A 19,747-nucleotide genomic window follows, 5' to 3' on the forward strand; every position below is an offset into this window, starting at 1 on the left:
CCTGCTTAAAATGAAAGCAAATGATAAAATGCCGATGAGATTTTTTTTTTTTTTGAATTGGTGTTCTTGCCCATTAAACACAGATTTGAAGGGATTTTAAGAATGTATCCTGTTCAAGTTGCCCACTGCAAATTACACCATCCTTTCATGTTCTTGCCAGTTCATTTAGTGGTCACACCCAGCAGCAGTGTAACAGGCAGCTTTGCTTGCATAGGAATGGAGGACAAAGGAGACCATTTTAGAAAGCTATCAGTATTTCAGCTACTAACTTTAAAAGGTAAGCAGAATTACTTATTTCATTATTAAGCAAATCATTTCAGCTCCAGTTCAGTAAAGATTCAAACAGACACCCCTCCTTCTTCCCCGCCCCCAATCAGTTTTTCAAAGAAGTTACAAGGCATTAGAGTGCCCAACACTGGGAACAAATAAGGATTCCAGTTCTCTCTCCTATCAGAAGCTTCAGCAGGTTGATTCAGGCCTGCATACTGACATTATGGCTCTCACTCACCGCAAATACTCCATTGACCTTCTTGCGCCACACCCAGTCGGGATGGGGGAAGCCCACAGACTTGCAATACATGACTGCCACCTGCCCTTCATTTTTGTTCTCACTTCGCTTGTGGACAGTGATATCAGGACTAGCTACAAAACACAAACAGAAGTTCTGCATTTATAAACCATTCCTTTCAAAAGTGATTATTTCAAGCTCAGAGAGCTTGAACAGATATTTAAATTATAAAATGCCCAAAGAAGTGGGCACCTGCTCTTCCAAGCCAAGTCCAACTTCCAAAATGTAAATCACGTAAAATAATAAACTCCCACATCTGCCCCGGTTAAGAAGTTCAGGCTGTAAAGACTGGGGGTGGGGTGAATGGATGGGACACGAAGTGTTGAGGACTATGTGCAGTCACAACAATCATCTTCTGTCTATGCCCCTTCCCTATTAAGGGAAGAGACTTATAAGGCTGAAGTTCCTCCACTGATCTCAACTGCAGCAGAATCACACCCAAATCAATTCCAGTTGTCCTGCAGGGGCTTTCATATTTAGGGACAGATTTAAAAAAGTTCTCAGAATAGTCTCCTGCCTGGTGTACCATCTATAATTGAGGATTCTGAATGGATTTAGTCTTCTTTGAACTCTAATTTGCAGGAGTTCAAAGTCATGCCAAGCTAGCTGAAAAGCAAATTTCCCAAGGCTTGAAGCAAGATCTTGGATTTGACCTGAGACTGAGATATAGGAACCTGGCTGCTGTTCAGGCTCCTGCCACTCAACTGAGGACTTTTTACACCATAATAGGGATGGGCTTAGAAAAACAAGTGAAGAGAATTCTAACCACCACCATTACACAGACATGATTTAGAGACTTCTCACACTCACATAGGGTGGAACCTGCAGTATAGAAGGGCTTGCAGATACTGGAATCTCTCTTTTATCTTGGGGTTCTCCAATCCATTCTACCCATAAGCCTACATTCCACAGGAGGTCATGGATAAGCGTGGGAACTATGTACCCAGAATGGGGCCTTTCCACCGGAACACACCATGCTGGCATGCATTTGTTTATAAATAATACTGTTACCATCACTTTGCCAGTTTTGCCACTGCAGCCTGTTGAACTATAATACCTTGAGAGATTAGAATGGATCAATGGACTGCCTGAGCTGAACCTTCACTTAGCAGATGGGTTGGTGTGCTGCAGTGACCGCCACCTTTAAGAGCCATTCCCTTTCTAGCCTGCTGATTATGTCACACGTGGCCTGCTATGTGATTGCTGGGCAGTGAACTGTTAATCCAGTCAAAGTCCAAGCCAAGTGCTCCAGCAACAGACTCCAGACACTGGAAATTATTCCAGGGCTCACTCAATGCCAAAGCTTCCTTTGCCACTCTCCACTTTGCTCAAATGAGCACTGGACAGTCATCCTTACAGAAGGAAGGGTAGAAAATCTGTGTTCATTACAGCACATGTGCAGCTGAAAATTAGTTTGGGAAGCTAGATAAATTTGATTATTCAAGTCAGGCCAGCAAATGGAATAAACAAGACCTCCAAAATGACTGATAAGTAGAGGCTAAATCTGCCCTTTGCTGGCAAATAATTGCATCATGCCGTTTATTGTGAAAATATTTCTCAGCCAGAATGAGAAGCTCATGGTCTCAGCACGACAGTTATTTTGCATTGTATCACTCAAACAGCATTTTCTGGTATTTAAATGGGCTGCATTTCTAAAGTGAAATTCTGTTTGGAAGGTAAAGAAACAAAGTGATTCCATTTATTTGGCAAATGAAATTTAATGTGGATAAATGTAAAGTAATGCACATTCGAAAAAATAACCTCAACTATACATACAATATGATGGGGGCTAATTTAGCTACAACTAATCAGGAAAGAGATCTTGGAGTTATCGTGGATAGTTCTCTGAAGATGTCCACGCAGTGTGCAGTGGCAGTCAAAAAAGCAAACAGGATGTTAGGAATCATTAAAAAAGGGATAGAGAATAAAACGGAGAATATCTTATTGCCCTTATATAAATCCATGTTACGCCCATATCTTGAATACTGCGTACAGATGTGGTCTCATCTCAAAAAAGATATACTGACATTAGAAAAAGTTCAGAAAAGGGCAACTAAAACGATTAGGGGTTTGGAATGGGTCCCATATGAAGAGAGATTAAAGAGGCTAGGACTCTTCAGCTTGGAAAAGAAGAGACTAAGGGGCAATATGATAGAGGTATATAAAATCATGAGTGGTGTGGAGAAAGTGAATAAGGAAAAGTTATTTACTTGTTCCCATAATATAAGAACTAGGGGCCACCAAATGAAATTAATGAGCAGCAGGTTTAAAACAAACCAAAGGAAGTTCTTCACACAGCGCACAGTCAACCTGTGGAACTCCTTGCCTGAGGAGGTTGTGAAGGCTAGGAATATAACAGGGTTTAAAAGAGAACTAGATAAATTCATGGAGGTTAAGTCCATTAATGGCTACTAGCCAGGATGGGTAAGGAATGGTGTCCCTAGCTTCTGTTTGTCAGAGGATGGAGATGGCTGGCTGGAGAGAGATCACTTGATCATTACCTGTTAGGTTCACTCCCTCTGGGGCACCTGGCATTGGCCGCTGTCAGTAGACAGGATACTGGGCTGGATGGACCTTTGGTCTGACCCAATATGGCCATTCTTATGTTCTTAAGAAGTAGGGTTAGAAAAGAAGAGGTCTTTGAACTACAAAATAGGAAGTCACTGCAACATACAACCATTATCTCCTTCAAGTGAAGAAACCAACTAGCTGATCGTCACTGCAAGGACAGCATCACAACCACACACAGTCATCCAGAGAGAGACCCATTCACCTGGTTTCTTGCACTTACATAGTATACCTCTACCCCAATATAACACGACCCGATATAACACGAATTCGGATATAACACGGTAAAGCAGTGCTCTGGGGAGGCGGGGCTGCACACTCTGGTGGATCAAAGCAAGTTCAATATAACGCTGTTTCACCTATAACGCGGTAAGATTTTTTGGCTCCCGAGGACAGCGTTATATCAAGGTAGAGGTGTAGTTCTCTTTAAAATCTTTACAAGCATTAATCCTACTAGCCAGCCAGCTCTACCAAGATTGCCTATCTAAAAAATGGGAGAAAAAACAAACAAATGGCTTGCTCAAGGCCCCTGGGTAAGTTCAGTGGCAGACCCAGGGTTAGATCTCAGGAGCTCCTGACTCCCAGTCCCATATTCTTGAATGACCAGAACATGCTGCCACCTCCAAACAGGAAGGGAGCATAGCTATTATTGTGTAGAATTAGTTGAGTATATCAGCTGACACTGGATACTATCCTAGAAGAGGTAAAGATTAACCCAGAGGTCCCCAAACTGGGGGGTGCGCCCCCCAGAGAGGTGCAAAGGAATGTTCGGGGGGCAGGGGCTGGGTCCCTAGCTAGCCCCCATGGAGGGAGGGAGCACAACCCACTTCCACTCCTGGCCCTTGCCCTGGCAGCTGAAGCCGCACCCGGGGCTCTGCTCCTGGCCCAGGGTCCTAGCTGCTGACCCAATGTTCCACTGCCGGCCCCACACCTGCCCCCAGCTGTGGCCACAACCTCGACTCCTTACTTCTGTTTGTGCCTCCCCTTCTCCGCCTCCCCTCGCCCGGTCAAGGCCCCTCTCCCAGCCCCGGCCCTGGGGGCGGGGTGCAAACAGGGGCAAAGGAGGGCACAAGGTAAAAGTTTGGGGACCACAGAGTTAACCTGAAAGAGGCTTACACTCTAATAGAGGAATACTGGCAACTGGAATTTCTTTTTTTAAAACTAATCAATATGAAAAATTCCAGAAGTTTCTGGTAACAATCTTGTAAAATAGTAGAGGTTTTCACCTCTGATTTCAATTTAGTGGTCTCTTCAACAGAGGAAAACTGATTATCCATGATAAACCATAAGACAGACTATATCCAAAGGACTGATGGGAATGAAGATATGGGGGTAGACATTACGGTATCTGAGGTAGAAGCAAAACTTGAACAGCTTAACGGAAGTAAATCGGGGGGCCCAGATAATCTTCATCCTAGAATATTAAGGGAATTGGCAAGTGAAATTGCAAGCCCGTTAGCGATGATTTTTAATAAATCTCTAAACTCGGGGGTTGTACCGTTTGACTGGAGATTAGCTAATATAGTTCCTATATTCAAGAAGGGGAAAAAAAGTGACCCGGGTAACTACAGGCCTGTTAGTTTAACATCTGTAGTATGCAAAGTCATGGAAAAAATTTTAAAGGAGAGAGTGGTTACGGACCTTGAGGCCGATGGCAACTGGGACAAATTACAGCATGGTTTTACGAAAGGTAGATCGTGCCAAACCAACCTGATCTCCTTCTTTGAGAAAGTAACAGATTTTTTAGACAAGGGAAATGCAGTGGATCTAATATATCTTGATTTCAGTAAGGCATTTGATACGGTACCGCATGAGGAATTACTGGTTAAATTGGAAAAGATGGGGATCGAAATGAAAATCCAGAGGTGGATAAGGAGCTGGTTAAAGGGGAGACTGCAGAGGGTCGTATTGAAGGGTGATCTGTTGGGTTGGAGGGGGGTTACCAGTGGAGTTCCTCAAGGTTCGGTTTTGGGTCCGATTTTATTTAATCTATTTATCGCTGACCTTGGAACCAAAAGTAGGAGTGGGCTGATAAAGTTTGCGGATGACACCAAGTTGGGAGGTATTGCCAATTCGGAAAAGGATCGGGATATCCTCCAGGGAGATTTGGATGACCTTGTAAACTGGAGTATTAGTAACAGGATGAAATTCAATAATGAGAAGTGTAAGGTTATGCATTTAGGGATGACTAACAAGAATTTTAGTTATAAGCTGGGGACGCACCAGTTGGAAGTAACGGAGGAGGAGAAGGACCTAGGAGTCCTGGTTGATCGTAGGATGACTATGAGTAGGCAATGTGATGTGGCCGTTAAAAAAGCTAATGCGGTCTTGGGATGCATTAGGCGAGGTATTTCTAGTAGAGATAAGGAGGTGCTAGTCCCGTTATATAAGGCGTTGGTGAGACCTCATTTGGAGTATTGTGTGCAGTTTTGGTCTCCCATGTTTAAGAAGGATGAATTCAAACTGGAACGGGTACAAAGAAGGGCCACTAGAATGATCCGAGGAATGGAAAGCCTGTCGTATGAACGGAGACTTGAGGAGCTCGGTTTGTTTTCCTTAACCAAAAGAAGGACAAGAGGAGATATGATTGCACTCTTTAAATATATCAGAGGGATAAATACCAGGGAAGGAGAGGAATTATTTCAGCTCAGTGCTAATGTGGACACGAGGACAAACGGATATAAATTGTCAGTCAGGAAATTTAGGCTTGAAATTAGACGAAGGTTTCTAACCATCAGAGGAGTGCAATTCTGGAACAGCCTACCGAGGGAAACAGTGGGGGCGAAGGACCTCCATGACTTTAAGATTAATCTGGATAAGTTTATGGAGGGGATGGTATGATAGGATAACGGGTTTAGTCAATAGGTCAATAACGTGCCACACTGGTAATTAGTACAAAGGGTCAATGTTGGGATATTGTTAGCCTTTTCCAGAGGGTCTGGCTGGAGAGTCTTGCCCGCATGCTCGGGGTTCAGCTGATCGCCATATTTGGGGTCGGGAAGGAATTTTCCTCCAGGGTAGATTGGCAGTGGCCCTGGAGGTTTTTCACCTTCCTCCGAAGCATGGGGCAGGGGTCGCTTGCTGGTGGATTATCTGCTACTTGAAGTCTTTAAATCATGATTTGGAGCATTCAACAGCAGAGTCAAGGGAGAGAATTAGTTCAGGAGTGGGTGGATCGGCTTATGTGGCCTGCATCTTGCAGGAGGTCAGACTAGATGATCGTAATGGTCCCTTCTGATCTTGAATTCTATGATTCTATGACAGTCAAATGCACAAAACAAACTATAGAAATAAAGGAGTTAGCAACATTTTTCTCCCACAGTTATAGCTGTTACCTGAGACTATGATAGGCACTAGACTTTCAGACAAATGGGGTTTTCATGTTGAGGGTCTCTAAACAGCTACGGGAAAGCTACCTTCATGCTCTGCACTGCCATGTAGGGAAACTAGGTTCACTGTCTACTTACAGTCTCCTCTTGTGGACACACCACAGAGCCTCCAGCAGGAACGAGGCACTTGCTCAGCAAGAGTCTTTTCTACTGCATGGGACATCAGTTCTTACTAGCAGAGTCCTGAACGGGGGTGGACAAAAGGCACGGGCCTGTGGAGCATGTGGGAGGATTCGTAGGCCCCCTAACCGATTCAGAGGTCACCTCCTCCTTCCCACTAGTTTGGAAGCCAGCAACAGGGAAATTAAGCAAAGGCCAAACCATCAGGGTGAGCCCTAGAGACATTCCTATGCTGTGCACTAAGAATGTGAGATGCAGGGTTTATGTCCCATTTCATGGAACAGAACAGGCAGGAGGTAGGGACAGAAGAGAAAGGCTAGCAGGCAACAAGGTGATGGTCCCAAAGCTGGCATCACAGGATTATCGAGAGTGACTGTAAATTACTCCCATTAGGAAAAGGAGAAACAGGATTCATCGGCTTAAACGGCAACCTCTCACAGTCTCCATCTGTCAGCACTGAGCTTTTCACTGCCATATATCAGCAGAGAGGAAAGCAGGGCAAAGCCTTGCAGAGGAGGAAGGTGCAGTGAATCAGCACTGCTAATGCTGGCCCACTTTTACTGCATCAGCAAACTGTTAGAAAAAAGGTGGGGGGCAGCAGAGGGGTTTCTAGGACAGTCACTCCAACTGCAGGGTGACCTAAAACTCTCCTAGGAGATAATTACATTCCTTTAAGGAGAGGACATTTGGGTTATCCCAAAGAGAGCATAAGTGACAAGGATACATTCTACTTTATTGCTGGATGTGCAATTTATAATTCCACTAGGACAAAGACTATTTCTAGCATGCAGTCTATTGAAGGGAGCATGATATGGAATATTAATATTCCAGAGCCTCCTATGCTAGCTGGTTTTCAACTATGATTATTCTGCCAGAGAGCCTTGGCTAACTGGCAGTTGGGTTTTACTGTGCAGATTGCAATTAAGCAGCAGAGACCATACTGGTTCACCTGGATCAGGAATTTAGCAATAGAATCATAGAAATGTAGGCCTGGAAGGGACCTTGGGTGATCATCTAGTCCAGCCCCCTACTGAACTGCAGTAAACCTAGACCATTCTTGACAGCACCACAAGGTGATAGCCTCCCCTGAAAGCCTATTCCAGAACAATTTAGTTTTTCCTAATATCTAACCTAAATCTCCCTTGCTACAGATTAAATCCCTTACTTCTTGTCCTATCTTCTCTGGACATTGAGAACTGATCACTGTGCTCTTTTTAACCATCCTCAACGTATCTGAAGACTGTTACGAGGTCCCCCCATAGTCATCTTTTCTCAAGACTAAACATGTCCAGTTGGGTTTTTTTAAAACCTTTCCTCATAAGTCATTTTTGTTGCTCTCCTCTGGACTCTCTCCAATTTGTCCGTATCTTTTCTAAAGTGTCACTCCCAGCAGTGGACACAGTACTCCAGCGGAGGCCTCACCAAAGCCAAGTAGAGTGAAACAGTTACCCTCTGTGTCTTACATACGACACTCCCATTAATATACCCCTGAGACACATTTGCCTTTTTTGGAACTGAATCACCTAAATGATGACTCTCATTCAATTTGTGATCCACTACAATCCCTAGGTCCTTTTCAGCAGTCCTACCACCTAGCCAATTAGTGTCCACTTTGTAGTTAGGAAGGAAAAATCAAATGCACAACTTTAGTTCTTGTCTCTTCACACTGGATTTAGATTTCACTTATGCTTTTGAGCAGTAGTGTTTATCTGAAAAGCAGAGGACTAGAAGCCACACTGTAATCCCTGCTCAGATACTGACTTGTTGTGTGATCTTGGACAAGCCACATGCTTTGTCTCAGTTTCCCCATTCTTAAAAATGGGTTAATTGCTTTCTCATTCATTACACCTCAGAGGTAATTTTTGTGAAGTGCTTTTATGCATCTTATTTTTATTTCTACATCAAAAAAAGAGGAAAATAGTTCCTCAGTTTGAAGAACTTTTTAAAATAATGTGTAAGCAGATCAACAAGAAAGAGGGCTACTTTGAATTATATTTCACTTAATAATAATCATTTTGTAACTAACAATTACGTTTGAGCCATTCTGAAAGCAAGAGAAAATTCTTTATATTACTAGCACCTATTTCCTATTAGTTAGAAATTGCATCTCTCCATTTACAGTGTATCCTGGAAGATAATCCAGTGACAGAGAGAGATGCACTCCTAGGAAGACAAACTGAGTGTGAGCCCTTTCTCACCCTCATATCTTCAAACACTTAACTATGTAACAGCCATACAGTACACAGCACCACAGGTGTCTGACATGATATGTTTAGAACTGATCCCTGAAAGAAAATTTCCTTCTAAGCACAAGGCATATAATGCTGCTTTTGACCTATGGATGGAATTTGGTCCATAGCTTCCAGTGAAGACAAAGAGAGCTGTATGCACATATCTGTGGGTAGAAACTGACAAGTCGGGAGTACTGGTGCGCAGAAGATCAGTTCACAACCATGCTCCGATTCCCTTAATTCTTTGAATTTTTAAAGTGGGAAAAATTACATGTCAAGCAAGCAGCTAAAAATACAAAGGGTTATGGGAATACAAAGTTGGTCTAGCAGAGGAAAAGAGTGGGCCCCAGTGCTCTTTCCATATTTACTATGCATAAAGCAAACCTGAAACATGTTTTAGTCTCCTCCCAATCGCATTAAAATTCTGGTCTTGTCTAAGCTAAAAAACTGAGTGGAGAACTAATAAAACAGTGACATCGGAATAAAAATCTTTGCCCAGTAAGACAACCCCAAAACATAGTTTCAAACCTATTTAACTTCAGTAAATAACATTTTGGATAATGCCTTTGTTCAAGTTTCCACACCCTGACTCCTTCAGTTAAGAAGTTGGAGACTGCAATAAACATCCCAGTGCGTGCCCACTGCAGTCGAACCCCCTGCCCTGAGCCCCTTGCCGCACCCTGCACCCCAACCCCCTGCCCTGAGCCGCCTGCTGCACTCGACCCCCTGTCCTGAACCCCCTGCTGCACCCCGCACTCCTCCTGCACCCCAACCTCCTTCCCTGCACCCGACCCCCTACCCTGAACCCACTGCTGCACCCCAACCTCCTTCCCTGCACCCAACCCCCTGCCCTGAACCCACTGCCACACCCCTCCTGCACCCCAACCCACTGCCCTGACCCCCTGCTGCACCCCTCACCCCTCCTACACCCCACACCAACTCCCTGCCCTGAGCCCCCAACCGCACCCCGATCCCCAGCCACACCCCACACCTCTCCTGCACCCCCTGGGGGTGGGGAGGGGGCGGAGTTGGGGTGAGGATTTCGAGGAAGGGGTTGGAATGGGGAACAGGCGGGGCAGGGGTGGGGCCTCATGGAAGGGGTGGAGTGGGGGCAGGGCGGAGGTGTCAGTAATGTGGCCCTCGGGCCAATGTACTAGTCCTCATGTGGCCCTCATGGTCATTTGAGTTTGAGACCCCTGATCTAGAGAGTCTTCATTTAGAGATTCAGGATCCTTTAAATCTCTCTGCACTAGAAAGGAATAGTCTAAGACAGTGTTTCTGAACCTTTTTGATACTAGAGACTAGCATGCTGCCTTCCTAAACTGTGTCAGGGAGATCTCAGGGACCAGGGTCAGTCCACAGACAAGTCACTGAGAAACACTAGTCTAGGAGATTTTCTGAAAGGTTTAGTTTTATCCAAATAGAAGGCCAATGCTCTTCTGACATCAAGTGTATGTAATATTGCCTCTCTCTTGTCCTGGCGGGGCTTGGGAAAGAAGGCTGGGAGGTGGATACATTGGTTTATATGGAAAGCGGAAGATATTTTCGGGAGGAACTCGGGGTGTCGTCACAACATAACCTTTTCTCTGAAAAAAATTAAATGGGGGTATGCCATTAGAGCCCCTATTTTTCCGATCCTCCGAGCCGAGGTGATGGCTACTACAAATGCCATTTTTATAGACAGATGTGTAAGCAAGTATGTGGCCATGGGTTTGAAAGAAAGCCTTGTAAGGCACTTGAGGACAAGGTTGAGGTCCCACTAATGCTAGAGCATAGTAGTCTAGATCCAGAAGAATGATTTTTAAGTCTTGGTTCCAGAATTTTTGAACTACTATGCCATCACAGTATGAATATTAAAAAAACTACCATTGAACTGGCAACAAGGTTTGTTAGTTGGGAGAAACCAGTATACTCCTAACATACAAACTAGTCACTTAGTGACATTCTACATTTAAGAGGATGCATGTGACACCATATATGCTCCACCTTTTATACAGTGGTTCTTGCAGTAGCAATAACCTTAATGAGTAATCATTTTCAACATGATAAATTTATATGCAGTTCTAGGAAAACATTGGTTCTGCAGTTAAACCCTGTAATGACCAGTAGCTTAGAAGACTCTCCTAAATACAGTCCTATATAGCCACTACATAAGGAAATAATTTATATTGTACAAAAGTTTTGAGTTTTTCTTCAACTAAAAAAATTTGCCTGCCACAATTTGCAGGATGTTTAACAAGAGTTCTCCCATTACTCCACACCCCATACTTTGTATGTCTACAAATTTGTTTAATGCCTACTGGTCTAGGAATTATCATGACATTGTATGGAGTGGCTTCAGAATAGGGTCCATGAGTCCTCTCAAATTACTGACTGCTGTGCAATCTACAAGTGTAGCTCCTCCCGAGAGTGGTGCTCAATAGCCATTAACTTATAATTGGAAATGATTACTCAGTCACAGGTATTTATACATAATTTCCAAGGAAAGTTGTTAATGTCATTAACTATTGTTCTGCCTCTACCCTTTGTGCCAATGGTTCAATCCAAGAAACTGAGTTTATCACTACCACTGCTCAGTAGCACCACCATTTTTTCTGCGTGTCTGCAACTATCCTTGAGCAGCACAGTAACAGCACTTTTGGGGAATGCACAGCAGACATGCCAAACCCGTGGAAAAAAACCCAGAAATTGGGCTTGGTTTTGGCTTAATTGGCTTGTGAGTTCCTTGTTGGCTTGTAGCTTGTTGCTTCTTTATATTGATGGGCTCCCGGCAAGCAGGGGCAAGGGGAGGAGAGAGTCACGGGTGCACAGAGGGCCCATCACAGTCCCAGACTGCACGCCGGGGGGACCTAATCACATCAAGTGCTGGGGTTCTTAGGAACTGGCTTGTTTTACCTTGATTTTTGACTTATTGTGAAAGTCGGGGTGCTTATTTACCACGTGAAAGTTGGCCACTCTGATGCACAGCCCCATGCTGCATCTTTTGACAGAGTGCTCTAGGCTGGCCATCTTTTGCCCCTTATCAAAGCTAAGACGCTTTCCTTCTCTCTGGAAATGGCTTGTAAGGGTCATCCCTAAAAGCAGCCTAATTCAGAAGTGATTTTACGTAAAGCAATAATTATTTAGCAAGTTGAGCAAAATCACAGTAAACAAGATTAAGCAGCATAAAATCACAGCCAGTCTAAATCCTGGAAAACAGGCTCACTAAATACGGCACAACCTTCTATTAAACTGATTCAAGCAAAACAATAGAACTTTCATTCTTAGAGTTGTGTGACTGTTCACATTTCACAGTGAGACTCCTGATCAGCAATGAATTTCTTCTCCCTCTCCCCTCCCACACAAAATGCCCTCTTGCCTTCCTAATTACGTTTTCCTAATTATATATTTTAGGGAGCTATCACCACTTTCTCCTTATGAGCACAATACCCAGCGTTTAACCAAAATCCACTATCTCTAGACAGTCTTTATGTAAAGATCCTCTCTCAGAGCCCACTGCAAAAGGAATCCTTTGAACAGAGACACGCATTTGACAGTATTTTTTCATACATCTTGATCAGAAAACAATCTTTTTAAACATGGCAATAGTTTTAAGCCTCAGGAAATTGTTTGCTTTCTTTGTCTGAAGTGTTAGAACAATGTAACTCACTTTTAACCATAATTTTACAGCTATTATGTTTTCTTAATTTTATTTTAATATCAAATAAGTTGTCTCTTGGACTGCACAGTCTGTTACCTCCACTTTCCAGCTATGCTTAGTTCAGTAGCTCAGCCATACAACATATCTTCAGTCAGGGGCAGAGAAGTTCCTGATGTATCCATTAACAGTGTTTGCCTTTGCCAAGGGCGTTCCTTAGGTAATATCACAGGAACATATCAAATAACTGAGGTCAGAAGCTACCCCCAGGGATGCCAAAAAAAACCCACCCATTTAGAAGACAATGATCTGTCTTCCCTTGGTACTTGCCATTAGGACTGGAACAGCAACAGACAAAGCTTTACACTTTTTAATTAAGCTTGAGGATGGATTGGAAACAGAACCCCTTCAATTTAAGTTTAGGGACAGACCTATGTAATAGCAAAGGGCAATACAAAACCTGAAAGGGAGTGAGGTTTACAAAGTTGGTTATGAGGATTTTGTACCTTGCAGACTACTTAGCTGCCTTTTCTTCTGACTGACCAAGCTCTAATCTGTTTTTTCATTAGTGCACCAAGTCCAGTTTTAAGCTCTGAAGTAGTTTATACAACTACTGTTAAATGGATAGGGCAGGAAAAAGGGGCACATGTATGGGGAATAACTGAGAAACCAGTGCCAACTTCTGATACAGGTAACCTCTGCAAACTGAATCCGTACCTTGCCACCAGTGGAGAGAAATCTAGAACGTGACAACCTAAACTGGTTTACTTTAATTAGTTGCTGGGTTCATACCATTTCCATTCAGTAACCACAAAAGGCACAGAAAAGTTATCATTATACACTGCAAAAGCAGTTATATTGGGGTACAGTTTACTGTAATGTATGAACCAAAGGATGTGCCTCCAGAAGTCATATGAACAACTATGATGCCAGTGAGGATGCAGAACATCACTTTGTGAGAAGCTAACACAAGGGAAGTTACTCGGGGAGGGTCATTTGAGTTAAATTATGTAGTATGGACACACCCAGAGAGAACTACTGACAAAGAGGACCCAGAAGAGAAGAAAGGAAAGAGCACTGCTCAGACATAGTTTTCTGGAGAGAGAAAAACCAAAAATACCTTTCACTTCTATAGTGGCGTTGGCTACAGGCGAGTTAGCAAACACGAACACACATAAGTATTCCCCCGACTCGTCTGCTCGGAGTTTCAAAATCCTGTAGGTACAAGGAGAGAATGTGTGTTAGTGGCATTGGGAATTATTTTCAGCAATTGAAAGGTGGCAGGCAACCAAAGTACATTGGAGAGTTTCATTTTTTAATCTGAATTTCAGAATGGTATTATAAACTGGTAAAATTGTGTTGGGTAATTATGATTTTATCCTGCAATATAAATATATGTTGTATTTGCAGAGTATTCCCTCAGCAATATAATACACAAACTAACACACTAGAATGACAATCAATATTTCCAGACAAACCTCTCTTTTATTGTAGCAACAGGAAGTTTCAGCATCACTCCTACATTAACTGCTGTGACCAGTTTCACACAAATTATCCACAAATCACAATTTTAATTACCTCTGTGACATTTGCATTCATTGTTAGCAATAGGCAGAGATTACTTCACATGGGAAACAAAGATCTGCTCTCTCAAGAGATGCAATTTATACATACGTCTGCATCATAAACAGTTGAGGCACAGCCATTTAAGACATGATTATAGTTAGAGGGACAATCAAGATTGATAAGACCAAACCATGACCCTCTCATACTGGAAATAGTTTTGTAATAGGGCATTCAACTGAATTTTTTTTAAAAAAGACTATTAATTGTGCAAATGGGACCTGGCAAAAATCCCATCCTCTAAGCTGGTCAAACCACATAAAGAAAGCAATGCATTAAGTTTGCAGTGACTGAAACGGGGACAGAGGACTGATACAAGCACACATGAGGGCTTTTCACTGTCTTCTCCATTCCCTCTGTTAGCTCTGTTCTTGTGAACCAGCTAGGAGAATGCTACAGTTCTAGGTTTGGAGACTAAAAACAAAGATGTTTTATACTTAAAGCCTAGGAACCTTCAGTGTCACAAGAAAAGCTTAGACTCAATTGCATGCAGTAAGTTCTGTATCTAATAAAAAGTATTTGCTAAGTTCAGTTGATATTTAACCTACAAACAGCTTGAGGGTTAGAAAAATAAATGTGCTTTGTTATGCAGTATTAAACACAGAAGCCACATATCCACCCTGCCTAAAGCAAATGTTGTTAATGTTTCTCCCACCCCCTCCCTTTACTGAAAGGTACCTAACCCTCTTACAGAAAGGAAGTAATGTGCAGATGATCAGAAAGCCTACAAAAGGTATTTCCAGTAAAAGAGTTATTGAATAGCACAGGGCAACTGTCAAGAGTCTTAGAAGCAGCCAGTGAATTTAACATGATACTTTTAACATACTAGCTTCTTTTATCAGAGAATCTCAAAGTGCTGTATCAATATCAAGCCTCCATACCCCCTTGACCCAAATGAGTAATATACATATTTTACAGAGGTAAATTAAAGGTTCTTCTATACTAGAGAAAGGATGGGTGCTTACTATAGTACCTATGGTTTTTAGAGACAATTGCCTTCATGGATTCAGATTGCAGGCAACGTGTAGCTTGGGGGCACAAACTTGAAACTTTGAACAACACTGTCCATTGATGCTGCAAGCAGACCCTGCTGATATCCTTGTACCACAACACCCAAGGACACAGTGTGACAATTCCAGCCAATCAATTCCTCCCATTAAATATCAAGAATTTATGGTAAGACTTGGAAATAATGGGGAAGAAGGGCAGGTAACACTTGGATCCATACAGGCAATCACTTTGAAGAGCTACAGTTACTATGGTAAGCAACAGTTTTCTTTGAGCACTGCCTGCATGAATCCCCACTACAGGAGCTTGACAAGCAGTTCCCAGACCTAAAGGAGATGGGTTTGAGGAAGCTCACTTGAATAAAGATTGCCAGAGTTCTCTGTCAAACTAAGCATCTAATCTAGAGGTTAAGGGGAGTCCAGAGACTATTAACATATGAAAGCATGGACAGAGCTCCAGCATTCAGATCTCCACGATGGAAACAGTTTTGTGACAGGCAGCAGAGACTGCTTTACACCTGGTGGAATGTACCCCAACACCTGGAATCCCAATTAGTTGTTAGCCTCTGGTGGAAATGGACTGACTTCTCGTAATATTCTCATGAGTCACAAATACTTATGATTTTCCAGATCACACTGCAACTTAGAGCCATGTTAACAAAGAAACCATGCAGCTGACCCTCTCCTGATAACGAATGGGGATTTACTTCAAACTTCCTGTTTCTCCCCTCCCCACCCCAAAAAAGAGATACCCAACTACTTTATAGAGGGATATGGGGTATTGAGGAAGGACCAACTTCCACCATGAAATTCTATGGATCAGCCTTTAGTTCCTGGATCTCAGGATCCTGAGCCAGCATGATCACCACCATAAATGCAGCCTTCCATGAGATGATGATGAAAGGAACATTCTATCAATCACTCAGTTGGCTGTTAATTTAGGAAGTACTATATTTGAGTCCTAGACCTTCCTGGAGAGGATGAAAATACATGAAGCAGACCCTTTTAAAACTCAATGTAGGATTAAATAATACAGCAGACCTTTATACAAGTGAGAGAAAGTGGTGCATTTACTAAACTGAAGGAGAGACCTAGTTGTTTGAAACCGTAGCAAGAGCATGTATGCAGAGTCTGAACAACGGAATGGAAGCCAAGGGAGGACCAGATCCTTTATGTTCGACCCAGGTCGAAAAAACTTGCTTGCTTGGCTCCAAGTGACCACCAGCACTGGTTTTTCTACTCTCTGCTGAGGCTGTCTGCCAGGATGATGGAAAGCTCTGCCTGTACCACGGTGATGAATGCACCAGGTTACACGGGAGTCTCAAATGGGGACTGCTCTGCTGCCTAATACATCAATGTTGTACTGTCATTTAAAATTTGGAGAGGTGCCCTTCAAATGGCCAGTGGGCTGCTCTCCATTCCAGGATGTTGATGTAGAGATTGGTCATTTCCTGTGCCCAAAGGTTTTGGATTGTGAGCTAATCTGGGTGTGCTACTCATCATTAACATAGCAGACAGTGGAGATGTTTTCAGGGGCATTCCGTCCCTTTCATACCATGTTCTGTTTCATCCTCCCATAACAGAGAGAGTACCACCATGGAAATGTCAGACCAGGTCACCTAGATGAGGCTAGTTCACCGTTGGTTGGAAACAGTGCAGTGGTCTCAGAGTTTTGCCAGAGAAGTGATAAGCTGTAAAAGACTAACAGTAATAAAACTATGTCGATGTTTTTAAACAGTAATATATACAAAACTACACTTTCCTGAAAATGACCAATGGGAAAGTGATGGACACTGCTGAAAAAGATGTCACTTACCAGGAGATGTTATTTGAGCCCCCTGGTGTCTAGCCATAGAACTGCCTTGAAAAGTTATGTGTTAAGGGAAGCATGGAAGATCATGCACTAGAGTGATAGCATCACCCTACTTTAAGGAAAGGAGCGCACTCCTCTATGGCCTCATTTCCTTCTCCCTAGCCATAGAGCCCTGATGTTCTCCTTACAGAACTCTTAGGTGGTAGGGAAGGTGGGCGGGTAGCATGAATATGCAGAGGTAACTCATGAATAACTACAGGCAAGTCAACTTTTTCTTTCAGGACTTGCGTGCATTCCCTCTTGTGGAAGATTAACAAGCAGTGCTGTTTCAGGACGATGGTGGGTGAGGTGTTCTTAACTAAATATGGACCCGTAGCCCTGCTCTCCCCATCTGGGTGCGATGCTAAATCGAGGGAAGTTGTCTGGTGAAAGTGTGCAACAAACTCAAAGCTGCTGAATTGCATTGCATATCCCCACCTGCTTAAGCCACTGATGCTGAAGTGGCTCTTGTTGAGTGACTCATGGAAAAGATCTTTGAACCAAAGGGCCATGGTTTCCTAGCTAAGATGTAACAATACTGTATTCAGCTCCTAGATCAGTGTGACAGTGTTTAGTAATGGGTTTTCCCTGGCACCTCTCCCCACATACTGCAAATAACCAGTTAGATTGTTCAAGGGCGAAGTCTTCCAGCAGCATATCGTCTTCACCTAGGAGTAGAGACACATGTATCCCCTGGGTAGGAATGGGCCTGGGGAAAAACCCAGGGGGGTAGCTGGGGGGGAACACATTGAGCTGGGTAGAAATATGACAAGTTAGGCATGCTGCCTTTACCGCATAAGTTGGAATGACCAAAGAACTAAGCTCACCCACCTTCCTAGCAGATGTAAATTCTATCAGAAAGGCCGTTTTTATAAGTGGTTGAAAAGTACTTGTGCAAAAGGCTCATAAGGAGGGGCCACCAGCGTCATTAAGACAAGATGCAGGTCCTTTGAAGGCAGAGGCTCCCATACTGGAGTGTGGAGGTTTGAAGAACATGTTCATAGAATCATAGAATCATAGAATCTCAGGGTTGGAAGGGACCTCAGGAGGTCATCTAGTCCAACCCCCTGCTCAAAGCAGGACCAAACCCAACTAAATCATCCCAGCCAGGGCTTTGTCAAGCCTGACCTTAAAAACCTCTAAGGAAGGAGATTCCACTACCTCCCTAGGTAACCCATTCCAGTTCTTCACCACCCTACTAGTGAAAAAGTTTTTCCTAATATCCAACCTAAACCTCCCCCTCTGCAACTTGAGACCATTACTCCTTGTTCTATCATCTTCTACCACTGAGAACAGTCTAGATCCATCCTCTTTGGAACCCCCTTTCAGGTAGTTGAAAGCAGCTATCAAATCCCCCCTCATTCTTCTCTTCTGCAGACTAAACAATCCCAGTTCCCTCAGCCTCTCCTCATAAGTCATGTGCTCCAGTCCCCTAATCATTTTTGTTGCCCTCCGCTGGACTCTCTCCAATTTATCCACATCCTTCTTGTAGTGTGGAGCCCAAAACTGGACACAGTACTCCAAATGAGGCCTCACCAGTGCTGAGTAGAGGGGGATGATCACATCCCTCGATCTGCTGGAAATGCCCCTACTTATACAACCCAAAATGCCATTAGCCTTCTTGGCAACAAGGGCACACTGTTGACTCATATTCAGCTTTTCGTCCACCGTAACCCCTAGGTCCTTTTCTGCAGAACTGCTACCCAGCCATTCGGTCCCTAGTCTGTAGCAGTGCATGGGATTCTTCCGTCCTAAGTGCAGGACTCTGCACTTGTCCTTGTTGAACCTCATCATATTTCTTTTGGCCCAATCCTCTAATTTGTCTAGGTCCCTCTGTATCCTATCCCTACCCTCCAGCGTATCAACAACTCCTCCCAGTTTAGTGTCATCTGCAAACTTGCTAAGGGTGCAGTCCACACCATCCTCCAGATCGTTAATGAAGATATTGAACAAAACCGGCCCCAGCACCGACCCTTGTTTACTATGCCCTTAAGAACCTGGAGACTGTAGGATGAGAAAATGAGTTTGTCCTTAAGATAACTGTGAGAAGCAGATAATATTGAGTATCAGAGGGGTAGCCGTGTTAGTCTGGATCTGTAAAAGCAGCAAAGAATCCTGTGGCACCTTATAGACTAACAGACATTTTGCAGCATGAGCTTTCGTGGGTGAATACCCACTTCGTCGGATGCAAGTTAGGCATGAATATTGCTAATATTGATAATATTGCTGTAATCTGGATCTTTAGAGAGGCTAATTGCTCAGACTGAAGGTGTAGAAAGTATGGTAGGACTGCAGCGACCCAAGCTTGAGATGGAGAGAATCCTTTATCGGTGGCCCAGATAGTAAACCATTTCCATTTTTGTTTATAGCATTTCAAAGTGGCCCTTCCTGGACTGTAAGCCCTTCCATGATGCCTCCAAGAGGAGGAGGTCTGGAGTCTGTGCCCAGGGCAACTGTGCCAAAGGTACCAAGAGGGTGTTTCTTGTGTTGTCACCAAGGCTACTGAGGCCATAATATGTGGTGCCAGTTTGGTCATAAGTGCCACTTTTGATTTAAGCAGAGCTGAATAAGGGATCTGCTTCCAGCACAAGGAGATTCTGTTCTCAGGCGCACGATGGAAGGCAGCACCAAGGCCAAAAGGTCAAAATACATCTTGCATCCTGTGTCAGAGGAACCTCAGCATGGAGGCTGGTCTTGGTACCATTGGTGGGTCTGGAATATATCAGGCTGGAGACATTGAGAAACCTGGAGT

At 43.5% G+C, this 19,747-nt stretch overlaps 2 protein-coding genes across 6 annotated transcripts in view; one reads left to right on the plus strand and one right to left on the minus strand.

Moving 5' to 3' along the window:
- REC114 (REC114 meiotic recombination protein) overlaps positions 1–19,747 on the plus strand; it is a 133,227-nt gene that overhangs the window by 105,903 nt on the left and 7,577 nt on the right. For 3 of the 4 annotated variants that reach the window (XR_006572450.1, XR_006572451.1, XR_006572452.1), the window contains one exon: positions 161–277. The exons of the other annotated variant lie outside the window; for it this stretch is intronic. The gene's annotated coding sequence lies outside the window, so the exon portion shown is untranslated. The remainder of the gene's footprint in view (positions 1–160; positions 278–19,747) is intronic. 4 annotated transcript variants of the gene reach the window in all.
- Positions 1–19,747, minus strand: part of NPTN (neuroplastin) — a 129,488-nt gene that overhangs the window by 39,871 nt on the left and 69,870 nt on the right. For both annotated transcript variants that reach the window (XM_044979789.1, XM_044979788.1), the window contains exons 3-4: positions 13,634–13,728; positions 509–642 (exon numbers count right to left, since the gene is read on the minus strand). In XM_044979789.1, the coding sequence (XP_044835724.1) occupies positions 509–642; positions 13,634–13,728 (229 nt within the window). The remainder of the gene's footprint in view (positions 1–508; positions 643–13,633; positions 13,729–19,747) is intronic.

This window comes from Mauremys mutica, chromosome 11 (assembly GCF_020497125.1).
Source record: "Mauremys mutica isolate MM-2020 ecotype Southern chromosome 11, ASM2049712v1, whole genome shotgun sequence".
In the NCBI taxonomy this organism is placed as follows: domain Eukaryota; kingdom Metazoa; phylum Chordata; order Testudines; family Geoemydidae; genus Mauremys; species Mauremys mutica.